This window comes from Phyllobates terribilis, unplaced genomic scaffold (assembly GCF_046119375.1).
Source record: "Phyllobates terribilis strain yellow unplaced genomic scaffold, ASM4611937v1 Scaffold_5__5_contigs__length_657084704, whole genome shotgun sequence".
NCBI classification, from domain to species: Eukaryota; Metazoa; Chordata; class Amphibia; order Anura; family Dendrobatidae; genus Phyllobates; species Phyllobates terribilis.
Genome location: NW_027362765.1, coordinates 576,991,810 through 577,017,018, shown reverse-complemented (window position 1 = coordinate 577,017,018; position 25,209 = coordinate 576,991,810). Strand labels below are relative to the sequence as shown.

Below are 25,209 nucleotides of genomic sequence, written 5' to 3'. Positions count from 1 at the left end.
TTTAATAATAAATCCTTTATTTTAATACTAAATGACAAGTACAGTAACCAACACTATCACTGTACTTCATATATATGTGACTGACATGTTTCTATCTATCTAATCTATGTGTGAAGCTCTATTCTGTCTGTTATAAATTGTCGGGTACCGCTGCTGAATTGCCGGCCGGCTTTTTTAAAGAGACGGTGCATGAAAACACTATTATTTTTTTTGATAAATCCTTTACGCTAAATGACAAGTACAGTAAGCAACACTGTCACTGTACTTCGTATATATGTGGCTGACATGTTTCTATCTATCTAATCTATGTGTGAAGCTCTATTCTGTCTGTTATAAATTGTCGGGTACCGCTGCTGAATTGCCGGCCGGCTTTTTTAAAGAGACGGTGCATGAAAACACTATTATTTTTTTTGATAAATCCTTTACGCTAAATGACAAGTACAGTAAGCAGCACTTTCACTGTACTTCGTATATATGTGGCTGACATGTTTATATCTATCTAATCTATGTGTGAAGCTCTATTCTTTCGGTTCTAAATTGTCGGGTACAGGTGTATGCCGCTGCTGAATTGCCGGCTTTTCATGTTTCACTGTTGTCACTGTTCCCATCGATTTGGGCAATCACTGTAATGCCACAACCACCATGGCTGTGGCATTACAGTGAGTGGCAGACAATCCCTGCATGATTGGTGCTCTAAATAGCGCCAGACATGCAGGACACGCTTTTGGTGCACGAACAGTTATCGAACATAACGACGAACAGCCGAATTTTTTGCAAATCGTTCGGGTTCGTCGAACAACTCGAACACCGCCCAAAACAGCTCGAATTTGAGATTGGCGAACAGTTCTAGTCGAACACCGCTCATCTCTACTCTTAACCGCCAAGGGGGTAGTAGATGTACGCAATGGGAGGGTGCCCGTCCGTCTTCTTAACTATGGGGAAGACGAGGTTAAATTACCACGTTATGCCACTATTGCCAAACTATACACTGTAAATAATAACTCTATTCACACGGCGGAGTCCTTAACCTCCCCAGACCAAGTGGAGGATAATGACACTACAACACAGGAGGGGGATTGGTGTCAACAGCTCCACGTTGGGACAGACACCACTCCTGCCCACCAGAAACAGGGAGTACACCAGGTGGTTCAGGAATACGAGCAGGTATTCAGCAAACACCCGCTTGACTTTGGGAGGATTAAGGGGGTACAACATCACATCCCCACAGGCAACCATCCCCCCATCAAGGAACGGTACAGGCCTATACCTCCAGCACACTACCAGAAAGCCAAGGAGATGTTGCATGACATGAAGAAGGCAGGGGTAGTAAGGGATAGTTGTAGTCCCTGGGCTGCTCCCCTAGTTCTAGTTAGGAAGAAGGATGGAAGCATGAGAATGTGCGTAGATTACCGTCAAGTAAATCGCATTACACATAAAGATGCATACCCTTTACCACGTATTGAGGAATCCCTGGCTGCCTTGAAGTCTGCAAATTACTTTTCCACCCTTGACCTCACTAGTGGGTACTGGCAAGTAGCTGTGGCTGAGGAGGATCGGGAGAAGATGGCCTTCACCACCCCGATGGGACTCTGCAATGCCCCCGGAACGTTCCAGAGATTGATGGAGTGCTGCCTGGGACACCGCAACTTCGAGACTGTGTTATTATACCTGGATGACGTGATTGTGTACTCCAAGACGTATGAGGACCACTTGAAGCACCTGGCGGAGGTATTTGAGTCACTGTCCCAGTATGGGATGAAGTTGAAGCCCTCCAAGTGCCACCTGCTCAAGAAGAAGGTACAGTACCTGGGACACATTGTCAGTCCAGAAGGGGTAGCACCAGACCCGGAGAAGGTCACCGCCATCCAGAAATGGCCGGAGCCAAAGAACCTCAAGGAGGTGCGTCAGTTCCTGGGACTGATAGGATACTACTGGAGGTTTGTAAAAGATTACACCAAGAGAGCAGCACCTCTGCAAGACCTCCTGGTAGGACAGTCCCCCAAGGGCAGAAATCCCCCGTTCCACTGGGTTAAAGACCAGGCTGAATCATTTCAAGAAATGAAGGAGATCCTGACAGGTGATGAGATCCTAGCCTACCCTGACTACAGCCAACCGTTCCTGCTGTATACTGATGCCAGCAATGAAGGATTGGGAGCTGTCCTAAGTCAGAAGCAGAATGGCCAGGAGAAAGTCATCGCGTATGCAAGCAGGAAGCTCCGCCCGACCGAGAGGAACCCAGAGAACTATAGCAGCTTCAAGTTGGAGTTTCTGGCCTTGGTCTGGGCCATTACAGAAAGGTTCAAGCACTACCTAGCCTCCAGCAAGTTCACTGCCTACACTGACAATAACCCCTTAACTCATCTTGAAACAGCCAAGCTGGGAGCCATGGAACAACGATGGATGGCTCGGCTGTCAAACTACCAATTCACCATAAAGTACCGGGCTGGCCGCAAGAACGCCAACGCCGATGCCCTATACAGAATGCCTCACCAGTCAGACACAGAAGAAGAAGTGGATGACCTGGAAGAGGTTGAACTACCTGCCTTACACCGGAATGGGATGACCCACGAGCTACGAGCCTCCTGGAGGCAACTCTGTAAGACGTTAAACCCCTTGCCTCACCACAGCTGGAAAGAGATCCAGGACAGCGACCCGGTTGTCAGCCGTATCAAGGAACTGATAACCCAAGAAGGTTCCTCCCTGGAGAAGGATGCGTCTCTCCAAGCAAAGCAGCTGTGGAATGAGAGAAGCCGGCTGTTTATCTACCATGAGAAGTTGTGCCGGAGGTACGTCAATCCCAAAACCCACGAGATGGTGTGGCAGATAGTGGTCCCCAAGACGGACGTCCAGATGGTGTTGGAGGCCTACCACGATCAAGCGGGGCACTTTGGCTGGAAAAAGCTAGAGACCCTGTTGAAGTGCCGATTCTACTGGGTGGGGATGCGCAGCTCCATTGAGAGGTGGTGCAGAGACTGTGGACCCTGTGGCCTCAGAAGAAGAGACTACAGCAGCCAGAAGGCACCTCTGCAACCCATCAAGACGACTCGCCATTTGGAGATCGTGGCCCTGGACCATGTCAAGTTGTTACCTAGTCGGTCAGGATACTCCTATGCCCTGACCATGGTGGATCACTACTTCAGGTTCCTGGTGGTCACCCCTGTCAAAGACCTGACAGCAGAGACAGCAGCCAAGACGTTTCAAGCGTACTTCTGCAGACCCCATGGATACCCTGAGCAGATACTGACTGACCATGGCCCGGCCTTTGAGGCTGAATTGTTCAAAGAGTTCTGCCATCTGTACGGGTGTAAAAAGATGAGGACTACACCGTACCACCCCCAAACTAACGGTCTCTGTGAAAAGATGAACAACATCATCATCGATCTACTGAAGACCATACCACTAGAAGAGAGAAACCAGTGGCCAGACCTACTACCTGACTTAGTGGATCTGTATAATCACATACCAGTAAGCTCCACCAATTGCACTCCGGCATATCTAATGCGGGCAAGAATTGGGAAGTTGCCCATGGACCTGGAGCTTGGTGTGGTAGAACCTGAAGCTGATGCGACCACTGAGGACTGGGACACAGCCAGACAGGAGCAGTACAGAAGAGTACAAGCCTGTGTCGAAGACAGTCTCACTCGGGTGAGGGATAAAAAAGAGGCGCAATACAACAGAAGTGCACCAGCAGAACCCTTCACACCAGGACAAGTGGTATTGAAAAGGAAGCGGAGGAACCACAAGCTTGATGACCAGTGGGAGAGAGAACCCTACACTGTGTTGAATTCAAGGTTTGACAACAGGAAGATGTGTTTGATCAGCAAAGATGGAGGGAGAACCACTGCAACAGTATCTTGGGACCATCTAAAGTTGTGTCCGGATCTGCTTAAACCCCAAGAAGAAGTGCCCCTCATCATCCAGGAGGAACCTGAAGAAGCAGTAATCCATACTGACTTAGGTGACTTCCCGGCAGATTGGCCTCAAATAGGAGGAGCGGTGATCGTCCCAGTACTCCACTTCTTCCAGCAACCAGAAAACTCTCTACAGCAAGTTGGACCTGTAAGTGCTGCTGAAGAGCCAGCTCAAGAAGGATCTCTGGCTGGAGCTAAGCAAGAAGGCCCAGCCAATGGTACACTTGCCAGTCCCATAGAGAGGTTAAGGCAATTTTACAACTTACCCACACGAAGGGCAGACTGGGTAACTGATGATACAGACATTGATACCCCACAGACCACTGCATTACGCAGATCAGTACGCAGCACGAGAGGTAAACCCCCTGCTAGGTACATTGAATAAAATAGTACAATTTCTGAGTAGATAGTTACCCCTGAGGTATTATGTATTATACTACGTATTGTATTAATGTGCGTAACTTATATTTCTTCCCTTTGAATGGACAATTCAAGTGATATGGACACTTTAACCCTAACCTGTTTATTCCTTATATATGAACTCTGAGGCTGAGGACTTTGTGCAGCCCAAAGATTTTCTTTGTAAATATTTGCGCTCCCTGGAGTGCCCCTTTGAGCAACCTCTCCGGAAGAGACTTGGACTTTCTGGTTGCTCACTGCCTACTGCTTTTGCAATGTATATATATATTTTTATTCATGTTTTGTTATGCAACGTTCAAGTGTTCTAACCTGCCATAAAGGGAAGCTTGTTATTTCTATTGTTTACAAAATGTGCTTCAGCCCGGGAGTGCTGACTTTAACTAGGGGGGAATGTGACGCCCTGCTGTGCATGGAGTCACAAACCAAAGGGGGGTGCATTTCAGGTTTTCTCCACAAGAGGCCCTCAGAGCATATTCACACCTCCACCCTACCTCAGAACCACCAGAGGGAGCCCTTTAGTGAATATATAAAGGAGGGTGGAGGCAGGAAGAGAGGGAGTTCAGTCAGTTGTCTAAGGAGTGAGTCCAGTCAGGAGTCTCTGCTGAGACGCAGAAGGTTAGTGACTCAGCAGGTTTCTGCTGAGAGGAGTTGTTTGGTGTCTGCTGCAAGCAGCTCAGAGAGAGACAGCTAGGAGCATTGCCGACACTCTAAAGAGCGGTAGAAGAGGCAGCCAGCTTACTGCCAGTGTGTATAGCCTAGTGAGGGCCCAGAGTAGGCAAAAGGCTAGTGGAACAGTAGCATCGGGGACCAAGGAGCTTCATAAGCTCACCCCAGAAATATACCGGACACCGGCTCCGAGTCTGCAGAGCAGTATACCCTCTGTGGAAAACAACCGGATCTTTCCTGGAAGACTTCAGGTCTCAGCATAGCCCAGGAGCTGACACGTAACAGGACCAGGAGGCACGGAGGCTCCGCCATACCAGGAGCGTGCTCTTCAGCAAAAGGCCCTAACACCAGGTCAGCCGGCACAACACAAGGACTAAGTTAGGCCTAGTTTCAGACAGGCCATAAACTACACAAGCGGCAAGGATACAGGAGGCCCTATACCTGCTCACTGGGGAGAGACCTGCAGTGCACCCCTCACCCTACAGTGCTCCGGGCGGTACCGCAACTCCACCAGTAAAAAGGTACTGAAGCCAAACGTGAGTGTGTCTCCCATGTTTCCTTGGACCCGGCTGGGTCACCGCCATATAGTGCACCTTACCGAACACCGCTGCCCTGAGGCCTAGCTCCACCTGTGGGGAGCTACCCCATCATAGCTACCTTAACACCGGCCTCAGTGGACTGCCGCAGCGCTGGTGGTCCTCACCAGACACCACAGGTGGCGTCACGAACTTTCATTTTCCATTTAACCCCTTTTTTTTAAGAGAGACCCCAGGGTACGGGCCCGGGAGCCGACCACCGCGACATCCCCCAAGGCCAGGCATTAAGGCCTGGGCGCCGAGTAGTCCCCATCCCCTGGGTGCCACATCTCCCCTTGTTCTCTATAGAGTTTAGTGAGATTGACTAGTGCTCATCTCCTCCCTTCCCTAGCCTTTGCCTTACGCCGGGGAAAGTCAGGGCGAGGCACACGTGTTGCGATTGGCAAGGAGCCAATATAGGGACGGTAGTTGAGACAGGGTGACACTAGACCAGACAAGAAGGTCTCCACTCACCCCTTTTCCCAAGTGTCTGGGCTCACTTTCACTGTACCTTTCACACAGCTGGTGTGAAAGGTACTTTGCAGTGAGGTAGAATTGTAGTTCTAGTGACTCATACAGGGAAAATTGACCTTCGGTTTCTACATAGAGCGTAGATGAATTCAGCTAGTCGGTTTATTATCATGTGATGATAGACCTACTGGAAAACAAAAGAATTAGCTGTGTAGAAAGGAAAAATGAGCAATTGTAAGTACACAGTGCTATATAATATGATGATTGTAATATATTAAGAGAATAACAATTTTAATGGGAGTGTGTCTTTAAGGAAATGGAGTGTGGTAAGTATATTATGTTTGCTGGGAAAAGGCTTTAAAACTTTTATGATGCAGTATTTTTGGTATGATATGGATGTTTGTACGTTCGTACATTATTGTTGTAAATCCTATGTCGGACTGTTGGTGACTCGCCCCCTGGGCCGTGGGGCACGCGGATCCGGGCGATAGGGGAACAATGGGGGTGGTCAGACCAATGATAGTCTGGGTGGTCAGACCAATGATAGTCTGCTACGTGCTTCAGATAATGTCCGACTACGCCACCCGTGGATTGCGGTTATTAGGAACCGCTGCTGCAAGGCAGTCCGCTTGGGCTGATGATGAATGCAGCTGGAATGGTGTGACTCCCCACGGGAAGAGTGCGGCCCCAGGGCAGTGTAGTGGATGGTGGGAGTGATGGTGGTGAGAGTCCCCGTGCTGATAGTGCTGGAGGAGCGAAAGAGCACACAGACAACGTACTGCAGTCCAATGTCTTTTACTCACAGTTCAGGTACTCCAGGTCACTTCTGTACAGGTAGTGACCGCCCGAGCCGTGCTGCGTCCACCAGGTGTGGGGCTCGGTCAACTCCCAGGCAGTTCAGGAGCATGGCACAGGACCCCCTTTAATCCTTTCTCTGGCCTGCCTCACCAGTGACCCACTTTTGTCCAGCTGCCGCGGACTTGTGCGGTTAAACGTGGGCCCCGTCCTCCGTTGTCCTATATGGTGCCTTCCTAGCAGGTTTGATGAGGTGTCGCACCAATAAATGATCACGACGACCGGTCTTTGGCTGAGGGTAGTTTCTCCTCCACCAACTTGGGATCCGGTACCCTTAATCTGCCTGACCCTTCACCCTGGATTCTCGTGGGTTCTTAGGGTCCCTTCCACCTTCTTGTTCCTGAGCCCTTCTGTTTCTCTGTCTCTCCTTCTCTTTCTCTGTTCCTTTCTGTTCCTTTCTGGTGGAGCTGGGATGAGACTTAATCACAGCTCCCTTTCACCTCCTCTCTCTCTATTCTCCGGCCTCTCTCTTGGCCCGCTCCTGAGTGGAACTCCTACAGAGCCTCCACTCCCGGTCTTCTCCTCTGACTGAACGAACCTAGATCTAAGATGGTGCCCACCTTTTATACCTCCCTCTGACCATGAGCCCAGGTGACCAGCAACCAATGAGCTCCTTCCTACGCTCAGGAACCAACCCCTATCTGCCCCTACAGCACTGGGTGTTCCACCCCCCTCCCCACTCCAGGCAGGGACATAGTCGGTCGTGCCTGCACTTCTGTCTAGTGGGAGCACCGTTGAGCTGTCCCTCGGAAATGGGGTGTGTGTGCTGTATGCAGCTAACTGAGCCCTGGTCCATACTCCATCCTTACCCGGGAGTGGAATATCACACCTCTGGACTGAGGTGCAATACCCCTGTAGCGGCCGAACCCTCGGGGCGCTACATTGGCACCTGTAGTATATGTAATAAATTAGTTCCCTTTTCTTTTGTCTTACTGCTTTTTTCATATGCAAATACAGATTTACGAATTAGGATTTATGTCTAGAAGCAATAATCATAAAGTCATAATATCAAAGCACAAAAGGGAGTAGGTACATTAGCTGCAATTAAAACACATTCTTTTGCCTTTTAGTCTCCAAATATATGCATAATTGTAGTAATTTATTTGTTTTAGACTAAAAGGTTGCCTAATTTAGAAAACTAATTTTCTCATACCCTGCTAGGGAATTCTAAATTAATAGAAGTGCTCATCCAAAAAGTCAGCCAGAGCTGAGCTGAAGTGCCGTACCTTGCACATCTGTGCATTACATGTATAGCCCTCAAATTTCAAAAGACATCCTGGAGTGTTTTATATCCCCATCCTTCAGTGACGCTGCAGGGAATCCCTACAGGCGCCTGCAGATCACAAAGAGCCCCAGGAAGAAGAACCTTGTGATCAGTTTATTTTTGGAGGGTCCTTCTAACAAAAATTTCTGGACTTTTATACTACATTTATGCAAGAGAAATTGTAACATTTGAGTAAAACCAGACTTTAAACTTGAAAAGATTTTTTTCTCATGCTTTGACAATGACAGCTGGATATTCAAAGCTGTGGTTACTTAATCCTCCTGCAGTCATTGTTACTAATGACATTTTTGCCTTGCCCTCCAAAAGTGAGATCTACAACTTGTTGCTGCACCCCTGCCTGAGTACTAAAAGAAAGAACCCAGCCAATTAACTCACAATGACCCAGTTGGGCTTTTGAACTGAGTAGTCTAGACCAGAAAATTAATGTTTATTGAAATTTGATATTTACGTGATCTGAATATTAATTGCAATGACCAACAGTTTTTATGTGTTTGTTATAGGCTACTGACCTGGACTCAGGACTTTGGGGTGAAATCAAGTATTCAATTTATGGTCCTGGATCTGATCCGTAAGTAAAATCACCTTTACAGATATGATTAATGAAATGGTAAAGGGGCTTCTCAGGGAAATAAAAAAAAAATATTGAAACAATACATGACAAATGCAAGAATAATTAATAAATTCCTTTTATATTTGTATACACCTACTGCATCTTTGTATAAAGGCGATTATTAGCTTGATAATGACCAAGTACTGTAAATCTATGGCACTTGGTTGTGGGCTTTTATCTCATTGTAAATTAATGGCACAAACCTGGTTTACATAATAACATCACTAGATTAGAGAAAAAGCTTTGGAAGATCTTAAGGGAATTTAGCCCAATAATATATTAGGAGCATTTTATCAGGCTTCTATTAACGTTTTTAATCATTCCTTTATTGCAAGTAATTGTTACTGCAGTCTGTGAAAAACCAATGTTTAATTCCGATGCTTTGTATACATGTACTAGTCCAGGAGCACTGACCCCTCATTCATCCCTGCATTTTACTTGTATCACTGCTGTGAGACAGCGCTCCAGGACTACTCCAAGTAACCAAGTGCCTGGATTCAACGTTGGTTTTTCATTGACTGTACTAACAGTTACTTGTAATAAAGACATGACTAAAACATTATTAAAAGCTCAATAAAGTGCTTCTATTACTTTATAAAGCGGAAATCCCCTTTAAAGATTTTAGGTATCTCACAGTTGGAGGGGCTGACAAGGGAGACTTGATAGTAGTCCTAAACTAAGGACAGTACAAAAATATGAATGAGCACTTGTGTGAATAGTTTTGAACAGCACACAACTGGCAGACTTTAAATGGAGTATAATATTTGTCACGCTCCCAAAAATATCAGGATTATTACCGCAGTAATATCAGATCATGTCTGATGACCACGGTTTTTGGCAGTGGCCTAATCATATGGTATTTGACAGTGACCAAGTGTGAATAGGTTTGAACAACACACAACTGGTAGACTTTAAATGGAGTATAATATTTGGCATGCTCTCAAAAATGTCATGATTATTACCGCAGTAATACCGGATTACCTGAGATGATGGACAAGTTTCTCTGCTTCCACAAAAAAGCAGTGTTATTAAAATCAAACAAATTTGGCTGTATGCTGCTAACAAGCAAAGGGAGCAGTAAAAATGGCGTATGATATTGCTTCTCAAGCAAATAATCAGGATTAAGAGCAAAAAGAATATTATCCGTGATATCTAGGGCTATGGATATTAGTAACAGCAGCAGACAGAACGTGCAATGGACTGTATTCTGCTCTATACACTCTCCACAAACTATGCCTGTCTAACTCCTACTATCACCAGGATTGATATACATCTAGATTAGTGCTTAGAAGGACTGTTAGTTGAGATGTACAGTACAGACCAAAAGTTTGGACACACCTTCTCATTTAAAGATTTTTCTGTATTTTCATGACTTTGAAAATTGTACATTCACACTGAAGGCATCAAAACTATGAATTAACACATGTGGAATTATATAGTTAACAAAAAAGTGTGAAACAACTGAAAATGTCTTATATTCTAGGTTCTTCAAAGTAGCCACCTTTTGCTTTGATGACTGCTTTGCACACTCTTGGCATTCTCTTGATGAGCTTCAAGAGGTAGTCACCGGAAATGGTTTTCACTTCACAGGTGTGCCCTGTCAGGTTTAATAAGTGGGATTTCTTGCCTTATAAATGGGGTTGGGACCATCAGTTGTGTTGTACAGAAGTCTGGTGGATACACAGCTGATAGTCCTACTGAATAGACTGTTAGAATTTGTATTATGGCAAGAAAAAAGCAGCTAAGTAAAGAAAAACGAGTGGCCATCATTACTTTAAGAAATGAAGGTCAGTCAGAGTGAAAAATTGGGCAAACTTTGAAAGTGTCCCCAAGTGCAGTTGCAAAAACCATCAAGCGCTACAAAGAAACTGGCTCACATGAGGACCGCCCCAGGAAAGGAAGACCAAGAGTCTCCTCTGCTTCTGAGGATAAGTTTATCCGAGTCACCAGCCTCAGAAATCGCAGGTTAACAGCAGCTCAGATTAGAAACCAGGTCAATGCCACACAGAGTTCTAGCAGCAGACACATCTCTACAATAACTGTTAAGAGGAGACTTTGTGCAGCCGGCCTTCATGGTAAAATAGCTGCTAGGAAACCACTGCTAAGGACAGGCAACAAGCAGAAGAGACTTGTTTGGGCTAAAGAACACAAGGAATGGACATTAGATCAGTGGAAATCTGTGCTTTGGTCTGATGAGTCCAAATTTGAGATCTTTGGTTCCAACCACCGTGTCTTTGTGCGACGCAGAAAAGGTGAACGGATGGACTCTACATGCCTGGTTCCCGCCGTGAAGCATGGAGGAGGAGGTGTGATGGTGTGGGGGTGCTTTGCTGGTGACACTGTTGGGGAGTTATTCAAAATTGAAGGCATACTGAACCAGCATGACTACCACAGCATCTTGCAGCGGCATGCTATTCCATCCGGTTTGCGTTTAGTTGGACCATCATTTATTTTTCAACAGGACAATGATCCCAAACACACATCCAGGCTGTGTTAGGGCTATTTGACCAAGAAAGAGAGTGATGGGGTTCTACGCCAGATGACCTGGCCTCCACAGTCACAAAACCTGAACCCAATCGAGATGGTTTGGGGTGAGCTGGACCACAGAGTGAAGGCAAAAGAGCCAACAAGTGCTAAGCATCTCTGGGAACTCCTTCAAGATTGTTGGAAGACCATTTCCGGTGACTACCTCTTGAAGCTCATCAAGAGAATGCCAAGAGTTTGCAAAGCAGTCATCAAAGCAAAAGGTGGCTACTTTGAAGAACCTAGAATATATTTTCAGTTGTTTCACACTTTTTTGTTAAGTATGTAATTCCACATGTGTTAATTCATAGTTTTGATGCCTTCAGTGTGAATTTACAATTTTCACAGTCATGAAAATACAGAAAAATCTTTAAATGAGAAGGTGTGTTCAAACTTTTGGTCTGTACTGTATATTGCTCTAGAATACCTAACTAAATAAACTGCAAATTCTCTCCCTAGCTGAGCAGCACCTCTCCCTACTCTGCCTGTCTGAAGGGTAGACTGTGATAAGCATAGGGTGACCGGGTCTAATATAGACCCGATGATGCTCTGCGGCCAGCCAATCACTGTAATGCCACAACCATGGCTGCGGCATTTCAGTGACAGGCAGGCAATCCCTGGATGTTTACTCTCTGTCTATACAGCGCGAAACATGCGGGGCAGGGACTGGAGCTCTCGCCCCAGCATTCAGGAAGTACTCGCCGAGCGCTGAGCATCTCGAACAGTGAGATGCTCGGGCGAGTACCGAGCAGTTGCGAGCACGCTCGCTCATCACTATCCCAATATATAGTAGGAAATACAAAAAAGTACAGTAAACAGATCACTAATATTTGCCTATCCTTTCCACCTGACATTGATCTTAAAAATATGTTAGTTACATGAGTTAGAGTGGTGTGTAGATGTCCACCAACTCTGGGTTCTGTCTTATCCCCAAGCCTTTTCATTGAATTGAATTAGAGAAAGAAACAATCTTGGCTTACATGTGTCAGCTTCCATAAGTGTGGTCACAGCAGATTGTGCACTTACTATGGTGAGTAAGACATTTACCTTCATATTAGGGCTCATCCAGACATCAGTTTTTTATACAGTGGTGGTCAAAAGTATTGGCACCCCTGCAATTCTGTCAGATAATACTCAATTGCTTCCTGAAAATGATTGCAATCATAAATTCTTTGGTATTATTATCTTCATTTAATTTGTCTTCAATGAAAAAACACAAAAAGAATTGTCCTAAAGCCAAATTGGATACAATTCCACACCAAACCTAAAAAAGGGGGTGGACAAAAGTATTGGCACTGTTAGAAAAATCATGTGATGCTTCTCTAATTCGTGTAATTAACAGCACCTGTAACTTACCTGTGGCACCTAACAGGTGTTGGCAATAACTAAATCACACTTGCAGCCAGTTAACATGGATTAAAGTTGACTCAACCTCTGTCCTGCGTCCTTGTGTGTACCACATTGAGCATGGAGAAAAGAAAGAAGACCAAAGAACTGTCTGAGGACTTGAGAAACCCAATTGTGAGGAAGCATGAGCAATCTCAAGGCTGCAAGTCCATCTCCAAAGACCTGAATGTTCCTGTGTCTTCCGTGCGCAGTGTCATCAAGAAGTTTAAAGCCCATGGCACTGTGGCTAACCTCCCTACATGTGGACGGAAAAGAAAAATTGATGAGAGATTTCAACGCAAGATTGTGCGGATGGTGGATAAAGAACCTCGACTAACATCCAAACAAGTTCAAGCTGCTGTGGAGTCCGAGGGTAAGACAGTGTCAACCCGTACTATCCGTCGGCGTCTGAATGAAAAGGGACTGTATGGTAGGATACCCAGGAAGACCCCACTTCTTACCCCGAGACATAAAAAAGCCAGGCTGGAATTTGCCAAAACTTACCTGAGAAAGCCTAAAACGTTTTGGAAGAATGTTCTCTGGTCAGATGAGACAAAAGTAGAGTTTTTTGGCAAAAAGCATCAACATAGAGTGTACAGGAAAAAAAAGAGGCATTCAAAGAAAAGAACACAGTCCCTACAGTCAAACATGGCGGAGGTTCCCTGATGTTTTGGGGTTGCTTTGCTGCCTCTGGCACTGGACTGCTTGACCGTGTGCATGGCATTATGAAGTCTGAAGACTACCAACAAGTTTTGCAGCATAATGTAGGGCCCAGTGTGAGAAAGCTGGGTCTCCCGCAGAGGTCATGGGTCTTCCAGCAGGACAATGACCCAAAACACACTTCCAAAAGCACTATAAAATGGTTTGAGAGAAAGCACTGGAGACTTCTAAGGTGGCCAGCAATGAGTCCAGACCTGAATCCCATAGAACACCTGTGGAGAGATCTCAAAATGGCGGTTTGGAGAAGGCACCCTTAAAATATCAGGGACCTGGAGCAGTTTGCCAAAGAAGAATGGTCTACAATTCCAGCAGAGCATTGTAAGAAACTCATTGATGGTTACCGGAAGCGGTTGTTCGCAGTTATTTTGGCTAAAGGTTGTGCAACCAAGTATTAGGCTGAGGGTGCCAATACTTTTGTCTGGCCCATTTTTGGAGTTTTGTGTGAAATGATCAATGATTTGATTTTTGCTTCATTCTCTTTTGTGTTTTTTCCTTGCAAGCAAATTAAATGAAGAAAATAATACCAAAGAATTTGTGATTGCAATCATTTTCAGGAAGAAACTGAGTATTATCTGACAGAATTGCAGGGGTGCCAATACTTTTGGCCACCACTGTATGTGAGTTCTACCCATGTTTAACAATGATTGAACTTGTACCTATTATAGTCTATGGAGCTGTTCATATGTCCATATATTTTTTCAGAATGAAAGGTCCTCACAAAATCATGGAGATATGTCCGATTTTGATATGAGTCTAAAATGAAACTCGCCAATGCAAGTTTATAGGTCAATGAATGAAAAATGGACAGGATTCGCATCCCAACCCTATACTCTCTGTTTTTCACTGACTGATTGGAGAAGCTTGAAAAGGTCCCATCACGCTTTTTTCATCCCCACCCCTTGAGTGAACAATGTGAAAAAAAAAAATTGGCAAAAAAAGCTTTTAAATGATACCGCCGAACAAAAAGTAGAATAAGACGCAATCAAAAAGATTAATGTAAATAAAAATGGTGTGGCTGAAAACGTCATCTTGTCCTGCAAAAAACAAGCGGCCATACAGCTCTATGAGTGAAAAAATGAAAAAGTTATATAAATGTGGCATTGCTGTAAATGTACTGACCCGAAGAATAAAGTTGCCTTATCAATTTTACCACACGCGCAACGGCATGAAAAAAAAAAAAAACAATTACTGAATTGCTGTTTTTTGTTCATTCTGCCTACCAAAAATTGGAATAGAAAGCGTTCTAAAAACTTTATGTGCCTGAAAATGGTAGCAATAATAAAAACATCAACTCGTCCCACAAAAATTAAGACCTCACATGATTGTCAGCCAAAGTATGGAAAAATTATAGCTCTCTAAATATAGTAATGCGCAATAAAAAGCATTTTTTAGTGTGTGACAGCTGTCAAACAGAAAAAAACTGTATAAATCTGGTATTGCTGTAATTGCACAGTTCTGAAGAAAAAAGTCATCTAATTATTTACACCGCACGAGGAACAGCGTAAAAAATAAATAAAATAAATAAAACCAATTTTTCACCTGTTGTTTTTATTCTGCCTCCCAAAGATCGCACTAAGGCCCAGCGCCCATGTATCCTGCCCTCTGTGCTGAGCGCTTACATCGGGGTTTCCGTGTAGATCTCTGAAATATGTGATTCAGATGGAATCCCCGATGGAAGATTCCCTATAATGAGGCAGATGGAGGCACTATGGACGCCATCTGGCCTATGATCCATCTTTTTAGGAGTGCATAAAAGCGCGGTCTGCCACAGTTTTGTGCACTTCTGAAAAGAAGGACAATGCTGAACAGAGGCCAGATGGAGTCCAGAGTAACTCTGCTGCCTCATTATAGTGAATAAATCCCTCGGGGGTTTCATCTGAATCATGACACTTGGAGATTTATATGGAAACCTCAAAGTAAGTGCTCAGCAAAGTGCGCAGGATAAATATAATACAAAATGTTATGTAAAATGTTCCCTACAAAAGCTTCAAATCAATCCACAAAAAAACAAATCCCCACTAAGGTTCGTCATTTGTCAATGGAAATACAAGGGGCTTTATATTATTGGTAGCACAAAGGCTCTGGAAAAGCAAAATGGCTTCTCGTCCCCCAAAAGAAATTCAGCAAATTCTGTGCTCCCAAATCCAAATGCCCCCCTCCCTTTTGAGCCCCAGTGTGCCTTAATCACATTTAGCATCCACATGTTTGGCATTTCTGTAGCGATGAGAGCCCGCCTAATTTACATGTGTGTGTCTCCAGAAGCAGGAGCTAGGCATTACAACGTACTGGGCACTACAATGTACTGTGCACTAAAATGGCAGTTTGCAATTTTCACTCAGCAACATCCACTGCTGTTTGTTGCTGAAAAACACCCATGGAGTCAAAATCGTCACTACACCTGCAGATAAATTCCCAAAGGGGTATAATTACCAAAATAGGGTCACTTGAGGGGGGGGTTCTTCTGTTCTAGAACTTAGGGACTCTGTATAGGGAGGCCGCAAACTATTCTTGGAAAATCTGTGCTCCAGGAGGCCAACAGTGCTCCTTCCCCCCTGAGTCTCGTCATATGACTAAGCAGTACTGTACAGCCACATATGGGATATTTCTACATTCAGCAGAAATCATGTGACCAATTTTATTGCAATTTTTCCCCATTTCTCCATGTGAAAATGTAAAATCTGGTGCTAAAACAAAATTTTGGTGGTGAAAATGTAATTATTTTTTCTTCACTGCCCAATTGTATAAAATTCTGTGAGGCACAAGTGGTGTCAACATGATCACTGCACCCCTAGATGAATTAATTGAGAGGTGTAGTTTGTAAAATGGGGTCACTTATGGGGGGTTCCGCTGTTGTGACACCTCTGGGACTCTCCCAGTGGGTCATGGCACCGACAAACCATAACAGTAAAATCTGCACTGTAATATGGCGCTCCTTCCCTTCTGAGCTTTCACTTCCTTAGAAAAATTAAAAACTTGTAGCTAAAACAACATTTTAATGGTAAAAATGTAATTATTCTTTCTTCACTGCCCAATGGTATAAAATTCTGTGAGACACGTGTGGTGTCAATATGATCACTGTACTGCTAGATGAATTCATTAGGAGGTGTATTTTGTAAAATAAGGTCACTTGTGGGGGATTTCTGCTGTTATGGCACCTCAGGGTCTATGCCAATGTGGCATGGCGCCCTCAAACCACTCCAGCAAATCTGAACTTCAATATTGCGCTTCTTCCCTTCTGAGCTTTGCACTGTGCCTCAAAAGTAGTTTTTGACCACCTATGGGTTATCAGTGTACTCAGGAGCAATTGCCAACAAATTTCGGGGTCCATTTTCTCCTGCTATCTTTGTGAAAATTAAAACATTTGGGGCTAAAAGAACATTTTTGTGATCTTTTTTTCTCACAGCTCTACATTATAAACTTATGTGAAGTACCTGGAGGTTCAAGGTTTTCACCACACATCTAGATACATTACTTGATGGATCTAGTTTTCAAAACGGAGTCACTTGTGGGGGGTTTCCACTGTTTAGGCACATCAGGGGCTCTCCAAATGCGACACTGCGTCCGCTAATGATTCCAGTAAATTTTGCTCTCCAAAGGTCAAATGGCGCTCCTTCCCTTATGAGCCCTGCTATGCGCTCAAACAGTAGTTTTCTCCTGTTACCCTTGTGAAAATAAAAAAATTTGAGCTAAAATAATATTTTTGTGGGAAAAACGTAAAATGTTAATTTTTCCTTCCACATTGCTTTAATTCCTATGAAGCACCCAAAGGGTTAATAAACTTCTTGGATGTATATTTGAGTACATAGAGGTGTGCAGTTTTTAGAATCATGTCAAATTTGGGTATTTTCAGTCATATAGCCCCCTCAAAGTCACTTCAAATGTGATGTGGTCACTAAAAAAATGGTTTTGTAAATTTTTTTGGAAAAATAAGAAATGGCTGATCAACTTTTAACCCTTCTAACTTCCTAACAAAAAAAATATGTTTAAAAAATTGTGGTGATGTAAAATAGACATGTGGAAAATTTATTAACTATTTTGTGTGACATAACTCTATGGTTTAAGGGCATAAAATTGAAAATTTGAAAATGGCAAAATTTTCAAACTTTTTGCCAAACTTCTGTTTTTTTTTGCAAATAAAGGCATCATATCAAACAAATTTTACCACTTTCATGAAGTACAATACAGTGGCGACCAAAGTTTAGCATTTTTTTTAAAGTGTGATTACTTCTGTCTGGTGGTTGTGATGCCTTTTCCCTGGTGATGAATTGAAAGTGCATGAAGTTGTCATCATGCACAACCTTAATTTTAACCAAAATGCTTTTGAATATAGGTATGGTCATTTAATTAAAGAAAACTGACTGCCAAAGGTTTTGCATATACTATTTATTGGTCACAACATAGAGAGCAATTCATTGATGATAATGCCATAACTTAGTATTTTGCAGCATAACCTCTTGCTTTAAACTGAATCTGTCACTCTCTGGGACTTATCAGACCTCTAATATTGGTGATATACTGGTGATAGAAATGTAAATCCATACATACCTGTATGCATCATATTAGAGGTTTGGTTGCTTTGAAATGTCTTTTTATTAAATCTGTTTTCTCATGCTTGCCAGCCGTGGGATGGGAAGAAATCACTGCCTATTTAGTGAATTTCAATCTCCCCCCCTCCCCTGCACGTCACAGGGCCCTGTGACGTGCAGTCTTGTTTTCCAGATCCTGCGCATGTGCAAATCAACTATAACGCAATGTGTGATTTTTTTTCTCCCGGCTATATTTTTTCCAGCAATGATCTTGTGCGCCGGCTCCAGGGAGTCACTTGCGTTATAGTTGATTTGTGCATGCACAGGATCTGGAAAACGAGACTGCACGTCACAGGGCCCTGAAACATCTGAAATGGTGAGGAATAGGAGGGACAAGGGCAGGCTGAGGGAAACATTATTTTCTAGAAATATGGAGCACTTATATGCGCTTTTAGAAAGTGAAATTTACATGAATCATTTTAAGTGAAAAAGCAATATGGAACTACTGGTGCATTTCTACGGTGAGTGGTAAAGTGAGTACAAGGATTTTTTTTTTCAATACCCATTTTTTTCCATATTTTTAAAAACATTTTTTTCTGTAATTTTTAGTCTGATCACTTATACTGTATAGTGCAATACCACAGGCTAAGTTTAAATGGAGCCCCATTATGACAGGCACGGGTGCCTTTTCGAAGACCACTGGCTGTCATGGCAACTCATCAGTGCACCACAGTCTCTTATTTGGGGTCAAGTTGACTCTTAGAATGGCGCGTCACCTGGCCTGTGTACTGTAAATGCCACTTACAGATATTGACAGCAATATTTAACATGTTAATGGAGCTCACCTACACGTATGCCTGTTAGAGGCTGATGTTGGCTGCACAACTCAGCCATCATCTGGTGATGCTATGTAGATCTAAATGTGGTGAACAGATCACACAATAGGGTGATAACCTATGGAGGGAGAGTAAGAGAGTGCTGGTTACACTCATCTGATGGAGTTGTGACAGGCACAACTCCTATGAAGGCATGAAGAAAAAAAACAGCTGCTGCTGCCCCGTGGCTGGAGGATAAATCCTCCAGGAGATATTGTATCCAGTTGGATGAACACATGAACAAATAAGTGGGCCACGCTGCTGAGGTAAATCAGTTCTTCAGAGATGATGATGAAGAAAAGGCTTTTTATTACCAACGCGTTTCAACACCATACCGGCGTCTTTTTCAAGTAAAAAAAAACAAATGTCTGGTTGGTGTTTTTATTTACAGGAAAAAGACGCCGGTATGGTGTTGCAATGCGTTGTTAATAAAAAGCCTTTTCTTCATCATCATCTCTGAAGAATTGATTTACTTCATCAGTGCAGCCCACTTACGTCTTCATCCAACTGGATCCATCATCTGGTGATGATCTCAGTTTCCGAACCGTATCAAATGGGGGACCCAACATATAACGTTGCAGTATGTCATATTACAGGAAGGGTTTATCTTAAAATGCATATAACATCAGTAGTATTCAAAACATCTATTTTGAAGACAATATAAACACTGATTAACTGCAATGATTACAGTAGAAAGAAGTTGCAAGACAGATTGAAAAGGAAGAGGATCAGTGAATATTATCCAAGTATACTAGATTAAATGTCCATTATAGGTGACATAATTTCAATAGTGTATATACTCACATAAATATATAATCTACATAATACAATAGTATAAAAAACCAAGCAATGTGAACTGAGGTCTAAGATGGTGCACATGCAAGAAATAGGAGCATGTTCACACTAGCAAAAAGATGCAAAACCTACAAAAGACAAAAAATATATCTCATACCCTACCATCATTATATATAAATGTAAAGCTAAGTTGCATATGAAATATTGGGTACTTAGTGAACTATTTTTGATCAAAAAAAGTATACAAGCCGTCCCACCAGCGACAAGGTGACCCTAAATTGGGACGGTCCTACACTGTCTAAATTAAAAACCTTACTGTATATCAAAGTCGAAGAAATGCATATAAAAGGATAGACAAATAGAAATGGGTCCCAATATCAGACCACCTAAGCCCGTGGTAAGCTACATATATACTAACCAGCTCAACAAGTGGGATGCCACACCCCTAATTTGCACAGAATGCAAACAAGACAAAAAACCAAGCAATGTGAACTGAGGTCTAAGATGGTACACATGCAAGAAATAAGAGCATGTTCACACTAGCAAAAAGAAGCAAAACCTACAAAAGACAAAAAATATATCTCATACCCTACCATCATTATATATAAATGTAAAGCAAAGTTGCATATGGAATATCGGGTACTTAGTGAACTATTTTTGATCAAAAAAAGTATACAAGCCGTCCTACCAGCGACAAGGTGACTCTAAATTGGGACGGTCCTACACTGTCTATATTAAAATCCTTACTGTATATCAAAGTCAAAGTAATGCAACCGGGTCCCAATATCAGACCACCTAAGCCCGTGGTAAGCTACATATATACTAACCAGCTCAACAAGGGGGATGCCACACCCCTAATTTGCACAGAATGCAAACAAGACAAAAAACCAAGCAATGTGAACTGAGGTCTAAGATGGTACACATGCAAGAAATAAGAGCATGTTCACACTAGCAAAAAGAAGCAAAACCTACAAAAGACAAAAAATATATCTCATACCCTACCATCATTATATATAAATGTAAAGCAAAGTTGCATATGAAATATAGGGTACTTAGTGAAATATTTTTGATCAAAAAAAGTATACAAGCCGTCCCACCAGCGACAAGGTGACCCTAAATTGGGACGGTCCTACACTGTCTATATTAAAATCCTTACTGTATATCAAAGTCGAAGTAATGCAACCGGGTCCCGATATCAGACCACCTAAGCCCGTGGTAAGCTACATATATACTAACCAGCTCAACAAGGGGGATGCTACACCCTTAATTTGCACAGAATGCAAACAAGACAAAAAAACATGCAATGTGAACTGAGGTCTAAGATGGTGCACATGCAAGAAATAGGAGCATGTTCACACTAGCAAAAAGATGCAAAACCTACAAAAGACAAAAAATATATCTCATACCCTACCATCATTATATATAAATGTAAAGCAAAGTTGCATATGAAATATAGGGTACTTAGTGAACTATTTTTGTTCAAAAAAAGTATACAAGCCGTCCCACCAGCGACAAGGTGACCCTAAATGGGGACGGTCCTACACTGTCTAAATTAAAAACCTTACTGTATATCAAAGTCGAAGTAATGCATATAAAAGGGTAGACAAATAGAACTGGGTCCCAATATCAGACCACCTAAGCCCGTGGTAAGCTACATATATACTAACCAGCTCAACAAGGGGGATGCCACACCCCTAATTTGCACAGAATGCAAACAAGACAAAAAACCAAGCAATGTGAACTGAGGTCTAAGATGGTACACATGCAAGAAATAAGAGCATGTTCACACTAGCAAAAAGAAGCAAAACCTACAAAAGACAAAAAATCTATCTCATACCCTACCATCATTATATATAAATGTAAAGCAAAGTTGCATATGAAATATAGGGTACTTAGTGAACTATTTTTTTTAAAAAAAAGTATACAAGCCGTCCCACCAGCGACAAGGTGACCCTAAATTGGGACGATCCTACACTGTCTATATTAAAATCCTTACTGTATATCAAAGTCGAAGTAATGCAACCAGGTCCCAATATCAGACCACCTAAGCCCGTGGTAAGCTACATATATACTAACCAGCTCAACAAGGGGGATGCCACACCCTTAATTTGCACAGAATGCAAACAAGACAAAAAAACAAGCAATGTGAACTGAGGTCTAAGATGGTGCACATGCAAGAAATAGGAGCATGTTCACACTAGCAAAAAGATGCAAAACCTACAAAAGACAAAAAATATATCTCATACCCTACCATCATTATATATAAATGTAAAGCAAAGTTGCATATGAAATATAGGGTACTTAGTGAACTATTTTTGTTCAAAAAAAGTATACAAGCCGTCCCACCAGCGACAAGGTGACCCTAAATTGGGACGGTCCTACACTGTCTAAATTAAAAACCTTACTGTATATCAAAGTCGAAGTAATGCATATAAAAGGGTAGACAAATAGAACTGGGTCCCAATATCAGACCACCTAAGCCCGTGGTAAGCTACATATATACTAACCAGCTCAACAAGGGGGATGCCACACCCCTAATTTGCACAGAATGCAAACAAGACAAAAAACCAAGCAATGTGAACTGAGGTCTAAGATGGTACACATGCAAGAAATAAGAGCATGTTCACACTAGCAAAAAGAAGCAAAACCTACAAAAGACAAAAAATCTATCTCATACCCTACCATCATTATATATAAATGTAAAGCAAAGTTGCATATGAAATATAGGGTACATAGTGAACTATTTTTTTTTAAAAAAAAGTATACAAGCCGTCCCACCAGCGACAAGGTGACCCTAAATTGGGACGATCCTACACTGTCTATATTAAAATCCTTACTGTATATCAAAGTCGAAGTAATGCAACCAGGTCCCAATATCAGACCACCTAAGCCCGTGGTAACCTACATATATACTAACCAGCTCAACAAGGGGGATGCCACACCCCTAATTTGCACAGAATGCAAACAAGACAAAAAACCAAGCAATGTGAACTGAGGTCTAAGATGGTGCACATGCAAGAAATAGGAGCATGTTCACACTAGCAAAAGGATGCAAAACCTACAAAAGGCAAAAAATATATCTCATACCCTACCATCATTATATATCAATGTAAAGCAAAGTTGCATATGAAATATAGGGTACTTAGTGAACTATTTTTGATCAAAAAAAGTATACAAGCCGTCCCACCAGCGACAAGGTGACCCTAAATTGGGACGGTCCTACACTGTCTATATTAAAATCCTTACTGTATATCAAAGTCGAAGTAATGCAACCAGGTCCTAATATCAGACCACCTAAGCCCGTGGTAACCTACATATATACTAACCAGCTCAACAAGGGGGATGCCACACCCCTAATTTGCACAGAATGCAAACAAGACAAAAAACCAAGCAATGTGAACTGAAGTCTAAGATGGTACACATGCAAGAAATAGGAGCATGTTCACACTAGCAAAAAGATGCAAAACCTACAAAAAATATATCTCATACGCTACCATCATTACATATAAATGTAAAGCAAAGTTGCATATGAAATATAGGGTACTTAGTGAACTATTTTTGTTCAAAAAAAGTATACAAGCCGTCCCACCAGCGACAAGGTGACCCTAAATTGGGACGGTCCTACACTGTCTAAATTAAAAACCTTACTGTATATCAAAGTCGAAGTAATGCATATAAAAGGGTAGACAAAAAGAACTGGGTCCCAATATCAGACCACCTAAGCCCGTGGTAAGCTACATATATACTAACCAGCTCAACAAGGGGGATGCTACACCCCTAATTTGCACAGAATGCAAACAAGACAAAAAACCAAGCAATGTGAACTGAGGTCTAAGATGGTACACATGCAAGAAATAAGAGCATGTTCACACTAGCAAAAAGACGCAAAACCTACAAAAGACAAAAAATATATCTCATACCCTACCATCATTATATATAAATGTAAAGCAAAGTTGCATATGAAATATAGGGTACTTAGTGAACTATTTTTGATCAAAAAAAGTATACAAGCCGTCCCACCAGCGACAAGGTGACCCTAAATTGGGACGGTCCTACACTGTCTATATTAAAATCCTTACTGTATATCAAAGTCGAAGTAATGCAACCAGGTCCCAATATCAGACCACCTAAGCCCGTGGTAACCTACATATATACTAACCAGCTCAACAAGGAGGATGCCACACCCCTAATTTGCACAGAATGCAAACAAAACAAAAAACCAAGCAATGTGAACTGAAGTCTAAGATGGTGCACATGCAAGAAATAGGAGCATGTTCACACTAGCAAAAAGATGCAAAACCTACAAAAGACAAAAAATAGATCTCATACCCTACCATCATTATATATAAATGTAAAGCAAAGTTGCATATGAAATATAGGGTACTTAGTGAACTATTTTTGTTCAAAAAAAGTATACAAGCCGTCCCACCAGCGACAAGGTGACCCTAAATTGCGACGGTCCTACACTGTCTAAATTAAAAACCTTACTGTATATCAAAGTCGAAGAAATGCATATAAAAGGATAGACAAATAGAACTGGGTCCCAATATCAGACCACCTAAGCCCGTGGTAAACTACATATATACTAACCAGCTCAACAAGTGGGATGCCACACCCCTAATTTGCACAGAATGCAAACAAGACAAAAAACCAAGCAATGTGAACTGAGGTCTAAGATGGTACACATGCAAGAAATAAGAGCATGTTCACACTAGCAAAAAGAAGCAAAACCTACAAAAGACAAAAAATATATCTCATACCCTACCATCATTATATATAAATGTAAAGCAAAGTTGCATATGAAATAACGGGTACTTAGTGAACTATTTTTGATCAAAAAATGTATACAAGCTGTCCTACCAGCGACAAGGTGACCCTAAATTGGGACGGTCCTACACTGTCTATATTAAAATATTTACTGTATATCAAAGTCAAAGTAATGCAACCGGGTCCCAATATCAGACCACCTAAGCCCGTGGTAAGCTACATATATACAAACCAGCTCAACAAGGGGGATGCCACACCCCTAATTTGCACAGAATGCAAACAAGACAAAAAACCAAGCAATGTGAACTGAGGTCTAAGATGGTACACATGCAAGAAATAAGAGCATGTTCACACTAGCAAAAAGAAGCAAAACCTACAAAAGACAAAAAATATATCTCATACCCTACCATCATTATATATAAATGTAAAGCAAAGTTGCATATGAAATATAGGGTACTTAGTGAAATATTTTTGATCAAAAAAAGTATACAAGCCGTCCCACCAGCGACAAGGTGACCCTAAATTGGGACGGTCCTACACTGTCTATATTAAAATCCTTACTGTATATCAAAGTCGAAGTAATGCAACCGGGTCCCGATATCAGACCACCTAAGCCCGTGGTAAGCTACATATATACTAACCAGCTCAACAAGGGGGATGCCACACCCTTAATTTGCACAGAATGCAAACAAGACAAAAAAACAAGCAATGTGAACTGAGGTCTAAGATGGTGCACATGCAAGAAATAGGAGCATGTTCACACTAGCAAAAAGATGCAAAACCTACAAAAGACAAAAAATAGATCTCATACCCTACCATCATTA

The 25,209-nt window shown here is 42.4% G+C and overlaps 1 protein-coding gene across 2 annotated transcripts in view; it reads left to right on the top strand.

Moving 5' to 3' along the window:
- The window catches only part of CDHR1 (cadherin related family member 1), a 230,466-nt gene that overhangs the window by 154,964 nt on the left and 50,293 nt on the right, over positions 1–25,209 (top strand). For both annotated transcript variants that reach the window (XM_073685967.1, XM_073685968.1), the window contains exon 14: positions 8,684–8,751. In XM_073685967.1, the coding sequence (XP_073542068.1) occupies positions 8,684–8,751 (68 nt within the window). The remainder of the gene's footprint in view (positions 1–8,683; positions 8,752–25,209) is intronic.